Source organism: Columba livia, chromosome 3, assembly GCF_036013475.1.
Source record: "Columba livia isolate bColLiv1 breed racing homer chromosome 3, bColLiv1.pat.W.v2, whole genome shotgun sequence".
NCBI lineage: Eukaryota > Metazoa > Chordata > Aves > Columbiformes > Columbidae > Columba > Columba livia.
This window is the reverse complement of record NC_088604.1, coordinates 93,467,604-93,474,552: the sequence shown is the minus strand read 5'-3', so window position 1 is coordinate 93,474,552 and position 6,949 is coordinate 93,467,604. Positions and strand designations below refer to the sequence as shown.

General features: G+C 38.6%; 1 protein-coding gene across 3 annotated transcripts in view; it reads right to left on the bottom strand.

Moving 5' to 3' along the window:
- The window catches only part of ABCG5 (ATP binding cassette subfamily G member 5), a 30,148-nt gene that overhangs the window by 687 nt on the left and 22,512 nt on the right, over positions 1 to 6,949 (bottom strand). For all 3 annotated transcript variants that reach the window (XM_065058302.1, XM_065058303.1, XM_065058301.1), the window contains 4 exons: positions 6,697 to 6,902; positions 5,693 to 5,831; positions 2,302 to 2,487; positions 466 to 578 (listed from right to left, as the gene is read on the bottom strand). In XM_065058302.1, coding sequence (XP_064914374.1) covers positions 466 to 578; positions 2,302 to 2,487; positions 5,693 to 5,831; positions 6,697 to 6,902 — 644 coding nt within the window. The remainder of the gene's footprint in view (positions 1 to 465; positions 579 to 2,301; positions 2,488 to 5,692; positions 5,832 to 6,696; positions 6,903 to 6,949) is intronic.

Here is a 6,949-nt window from a genome sequence, read left to right as displayed (position 1 = left end):
CTGTCAAGACAAAAAAATTGATATGTTTAGTAGGTGAATCAGTATCTAGCTTATACATTTAATATACCTATCCCTAACAGTGTTTTAATGAGGAACTGTACCCACAGCAGTATTTCCCATTGTTTTGGAATAAGAACAGACAAGCCATATGTTTCTGCGGTTAATCTATGCCATATTTTTTGAAGGCAAGAAGAAAGGGTCACTGGGAGCTTTCTGTTTTCTTCATGCCAAACAAAAGAAGAGTTATGGCTTTTCAGACACATTATCTGGAATGGCCTCAAGAAGCAAGTTGCCCAATGTGGCAGACTTACAGTGTTCAGTTAATAAGCTGGGGTTTTTAACAGCTCACAAGTTATCTTCTACTTACCAAGATACTTCTATTATATGTAGAAGGAAAAGAAGCACCAACATGTCATTAAAATTATTTACAATGGACATAACAGCTTTTTTTTTTTTAACACTTACCACATGTGAGGTTTAAGCCATGAAATTCATTGACTATAAGCACCTCACTGCTGTATCTTTGAGAGGAAAGATAACTGAGAATTTTAAATGGTGGCGACATTTCTTCGATAGTCCTTAAAGAAACAGAGAAGTTAAATTGGCTTTTGCTACATTCCAAGAGCCAATTTTGCCCCAAATTAAAACACTCATCTTTGGTTGTAACCTCTTACAGAAGCAGCTCTTGGTCGCATGTGTAGGGGTTTCAAATACAAAGCCCATTTTTACGTGCTAAATGAGGAGACAACCATGAAGGCTGTCTCTGACTTCAGTAGCGTCACAAGGTTCAGCCCTGTTGATGGACAGCTGTGAGGCTGTTTGCTATTCACACTGCAGTCATAATCTGAAAATGACAAAACCCAACATAAGCTTTAGTTGCGAAGGTGTTGCTTCTGAGGTAAGAAATCACCACCCCCTCACTGCATCTTCAAAAAAGACTGAATATCAATTCACTGGAACCATAAAAACAATACAAAAATGAGAGAATAATGAGAAGCGAAACAAAATATGAAAATTTTGAAATAGCATTATTCAACAAGACTGGGCAATTCCTGCACCTAAAATACTGGAAGACTTTAAACAAGCAAATGAGCAGAAAAAAAAAAAAAACCCAAAAACCCAAACAAACAAAAAACTCACACCAAAAAAAAACCCCAAAACAAACAAAAAAACCCCACAACCACCAGCAACCCAAGTGTCAGTGCTATTTTTAATATCCTTCATTGCCTATGAAGTTTAATCAAAGAGATTCACAATATTAATTACCAGTGTCTCTACTGTAAAATAAGGTTAGAAACCACTCTAATACTTCTTAGAAGTTATCATTAAGGCATTAGATTATGGCAACGGGAATAACTGTCTTGTCACTATAAGCATACATGTTCTTGACATCCGGCAGAGACCAAATTAATTAGATATTAAGCTAGTTTTACTTGATAAGCAAGTATTAGCTGAAATATTCTTTGAAGAGACAAACCATCATCAACTTTGTGAAGACGCATGTGCTTTTCTTGAGGACAACTTGATGTCATCTATTGTTTGGCTTACTTAAGTTTTCATCTAAAAGATCTCAGGTGAGCGTATCACACTTGCTCAATGTCTCAAGAAAATTCTTTTGACAATAATACCCATGCTGGTATATTTCTCAAAAAAATACTAATTTCAGTATTAACAAATAGAAGGGGAAAATAGTTCAAAGTTCATGTAGTTACAATGCAAAAACATTTATTTGCATAGTAATAGAGCAAGTGGATCATAATTTTCCCACATATTTATTACACTACTTTTTTATTTGTTATTTTTATGTAGTTCAGTCTGCACAGATAAAAAAATTGTCGGAAAAGTTAATGGCTATACTGGAGAATAACACTAAGAAGGTAGTTGAGAACCATCATTCCCCGTGTTAAATGTCTGGTAAGTCGCAGTAGTTACTAAAAGTTGTAGGAACATTTTTTGGTAGACTCCTTCAATGAGGACAGCATCTCAGGTCATAACATCAGCATAAGTAAAGCACTTCAGCTGAGCTGATAATAATTGCTTGGTTTTATCCTCAATTTATTAGCAAAAAGTGAAAGAAAAAAAGTATCTGTTGATATCTAAAGTTCTTAAGTGTCATTTTGTGTGTTTAATACAAGGCCTAACATAATTAGGCAGTTCTACCTCTGAAGGATAACAGCTGCACTTTCCATTGCTACCTGTGCATTATTGTGCTTCAGCAATACAGGCTGTTCACAAAACTCTTCTATAAGCCAATGTTATTTAACATCATTAACACTACAATGAAAGAAAACTTTTTCCTACCTTACTATTCCACTTCCCACTATCACACCTGCTGAATTAAGTAGCACCACTCCGCTTTGGACTATCTGTGCGTTTTGAACCACACCAAGTACAACAAGTGTTAGTAGTTCACCAATGATGTGAGTTGCCAAGATAACAGCAAAAAAAATTCCAAATCTGGAAGCATCAGGATGCAACCCTACAGTCCTGTACAAAAATGAACAAAAGAACATTTACAAAACAGTGTTTTGATACTAAACTTGGAACGTAGCTTTTACTTTTATTTATTTTTTGCAATTACTCATTAAGTGAACTGTTACATCTTAACCCTTAGTATATTGTTTGGAGCCTTAACATAAAGGACATCCATTTAATATCATGGTGTAAGTACAAATAAAATAGGTTCTCTTCTAGATTGGAGATGGCTATGTAAAGATGTAGTTGTAACAGAAATCCGTGTTGTTTCAAGACAACCACTGTGGCTTTTACCATCCCTTAAACTAACATCCGTCTCCTTTTAGAGTCGATGCAGTGGGACTCAATTACGTGAGCCATGTATTTAAAGAACCCCTTTATGTAGTTAATTAACAGATGGAATTTTGCACTTCTGATGTAAAAATGGATATACTCAATTAAATGGAAGCCTAATTGATTTCACTACCCATGTAATTGATCCAAATGCAATTTCCTCCATAGTCCTGTACTCTTTAATACAACACACTGTCCCCAGCTTTTCCCTAGCTCACCTAAAATAAGAAGGGACCTCCCATCTGTACTAAAGACTAAAAAGCTAAGAAAGGCCAGCAACTGCTTGTCAAACTTAATTCAGCCTTATAGCATACATGACAGATGACATGACCTTTTATTACATGATGCCATATTACTCTTTTTCCAAAATACTCCCAACCAGAAATGCCTCATGCTAGGTACAGACTGCATGCTTTGCTTAGCTAACAAGCAGCTATTCAACATTTTATTTCTTTTTCATTGCTCAGTGCAAGGTTCTATGTTTATTTTTTTTTTTAAGCCACTATGTTCAAACATGGTCTTAGAAATTGAAGTATTAATTTTCTCACAGGCTTTCCTGTAGCATTTTTTGTGTGTAGCACCAAAATAATCTCTATTACAATCATGGCTGAATATTGACTCTTCAAGTACTAAACATTCCCTGAGCTACCAGATATTTAACAAGCTTTAATCACAGATTGGTGCAGAAAGAGCAGCTCTCCAAAGTCCTAGCATGAGAGTGTCACCTCCTCCGAAGGGCTCAAGTAATTTACATACAGCTATGTAGATACAGACTAGTAAATCTAGGGAAGGAATAGAAACAGAAGCAAGCCTATAAGAGAATAAACCTGGAGAATATTACAGCACTAGAACAGTAGGACAATATAAACTCTTAGAACATTTCCCAGAGGTAGGTTTAACTAGGAAAATCTGCATAGAGGACATTTACTTGACTGCAAAACTAGCTGTATTTGTTCTTGGCCAGACCTGCCTTGTGTCTGATCAGGTAAGAGTTTGGGCCTGCCTGACAGAAACTGCCTGACCCTACAAACACAAACTCAGAGAGAACTGGCTTGTAAGAATATGTACTAGAGGCTACCAAAGAGTCTCCAAAAGTTAGCTCCTCCAGAAAAGTTTAATCCTGCACAGATACAATCTTCAAAATTTCACAGAGAAACTGCTTGCCATAAGAGGTCTAAGTGCACTTGAAGTCACCCTGACACATCACTGATGGGTTCCAAACAACCACAAGATAGCAAAGATATGCGCGGGCCAATATCTGTAAATATTATCCATTAACCAGAACAAGACTCTTCATCATCAATTGTGTTTGAAGCTGCCAAAGCTCAAGGGCAAAGCCTCCACCTCTACAAATTTCCTGTTTGTCAAGGAGTGGGTGTGACAAAGTGACTCATGATGTTTAGGCACTCCACAAACTCCATTGAACCTGAAAATGTTATTTTTTTCCAAATTGCTGCCTTCACAGCAGCCAGCTCACTAACAGGCAGAAATGGAAAGGCTCCAGTGACCACAGCACATCTCAACACTTACTGGGAGGAGAAGTGATTTCTGCTTGTCTGTGAAAAAGGAGTTTTCAGGGAGCACTACCAAGCACACAAGTCCTCACATCTGAAGGAGCAGAAAACTCCCTCTTGGAGCTTCTGTTTCTTCATTGAGGAGCTTACAGCTATGGAGATTCCAAATGGAAAGAACTGAGTAAATGCTGAGCACTGCCCCTCATTACCTACTACAGACCAGGAAGAAAAATCAGCATTCTTCTTTCCTGAATTTTTCTAGATGGGAAAACAGCTATTGTTAAGTTCCCGTATCTGACTAACTCCCTGGGCAGAAGTTCTTATTCAACAGTTCAAGTGGTTTTGTGCAGTTCTCCTTCATTCATTTTCAAACTGTCCAGTGGCATGCTGTAAGACGCACCAACACACACAGCTACAGCAGAATAGCCCCTGCACTGTATCTCTTTTACAAGGGTCTATCCATGTATTATCTCTCAACAGCTAAGAAGAGAATATGCGTCCAGGACACAACCCAAGCCTGCTGTTCGTTTGTACACATTTTACGATAGACTGCTGTCTGATGGCAACTTTACTATCAACTGACTCATGAAAACAAAAATTACCTTTAGGGCACTACACACCTCTCCTTTCATAATCAGAAAAACAAAAATCCAGAAAGTTATTGAAAGACAAAAATTGGTAATTGTATACTTTTCCATTAGCTTACATAAGCAGCCATGGACTCAACTGAAGGTGAGAAATCAATGGAACAGAAATGAAGAAGAGCTGGCCTATATGATAGATAAGGCAATCAACCCATGAAATATTTCATCATCCCATTCTGAGGCGTTACTTCACTATGATGTGAGGAAATTAATGTACTATGGGGAAAAAAGCCAGCTTTACAATCAAACCCTTTCTCCCACTATCAGAAATCCACTTCTGGGCCTTTTTCTGGAGAGTGAAAGAGAGGGATCCAGGTCTCATCACTTCCTTATGCTGTAGCTAAACCCCAAATGTCTCAGGAAATGTGAAGCTTTGTTACTGTCACATACTTGCTGTTGTCTTTCTCACTTCTTTTTTTCTTATTTCCTGTCTTTCTAAACATAATGTGAAATGACACTTCATGCTTTTCGTATGACATAAGAATGAAAAATGTCCCAGGCCCATTAAAACTTCCCTAGAGAACTGGTAACTTACTCACTCTGTTAAGAGTTTTAACACTGCCTGAAAGAGAAGGGTTAAAATTGTCTCATCCTCCCTTCAGCTTTCTCTGTAATCATTCTGAGAGATGAGCAGGAAGCCATGCCAGGAGTCCTGGTGCTGACATGGGAATTGAAAGTGAAGACAAAAAGAAAAATAACAATCCAATAGATGGTACAAGTGCTTACCAGTACATAAAGGTGCTGAAAATTGCCGCGCTGATGACACTGAAGGGCAGGAAATGTACTATATAAGCTAAAAGCATTTGCCACTTCTTATACAAGCCATCTTTACTTTCTTGGTCACTGATAGCACGTAAAGGTAGGACTGGATAAAAGAAATAAATCACCATTGAATAAAGAGACCGATAACTTGAAGCAGAGAGACAGCTTTGAAAACACATCAGAAACATTCTGTCTAAACCAGTCCGAGCACTTCTTCCCCCACTGTAAATGCAAACCATGCTCCCTGCAGACTGCAAAAGTTGGTAAGCTTAATGACAGAGGCCTAACTAGGCAGTATACAGGACAGCCTTCTCTTTTTGCAGATACAAATTAAAGACGTGAAAAAACTGCTGTCACCAGATAATTTCTTGAGGTGCTCTGCTTTCAAGGTGATGACAGCAGTGTATGTTCCCTACATGAGAAGAGATTTTAGGGCTGTAGAACAGAAACTACTGTTGGTCTCAGTAGGGCAGCTGTAAGAGAAGGACCCTCTAATGTAGTCATTACATAATACTCCTAAATCTAATTATGCTTAATTGTTGCCAAAGCTGGTTTATACTTCCATCCTTTCCATGCATTTTGTTTTGATCTCACTTCAGATGTTAGCTACAGACCTGGACTTTGTCCTGCCTTTGTAAGGTTGCACACAGGCAACTGAAGGGCTGTTGCACAGGTCAGAATAAGGGCCCCCTGCACCAGCCAGCTGTGACAGGGAGAGGCAGGGGGCAGGGCACACCCCTTCGTTAATGCACTGAACCTGGAGCCCCTCTGATGGGCTCATCTTTTTCTGTGGTGCCCAGCTTCCTGTTGCTTCACCTTTGAATTTCATGCTTCTGTATCAGCTCTGACGTTACCTAAAACCCTTAAGAGCCTTCAAATTACTGTCTTAAAGAAAGATTTTTTTTTCCCATTTACAAAACAGTGGCAGCAATGCCTGCTGCTGCACATAACACAGGACAGAAACTCACAAAGGGCAACAGCATTGAGCATCCCTGTGTAGGGGGGGGCACTCACGCACTGGTAGACAAGCCCCACACGGTCCTGCACAGCTCCTTTTAACAGGTCATTCGTTAATCGAAGAAGGAAAAATGCTACAAACAAGCCAAATAACAGATTCTGGAAGAGACGCATGGTGATGCCCATCTTATCTCTGGAGAAGTTTTTTGTTATCCTCCTAATAATGAAACAAAAACAACAATATACTTGTTGGTAGGGTATTTA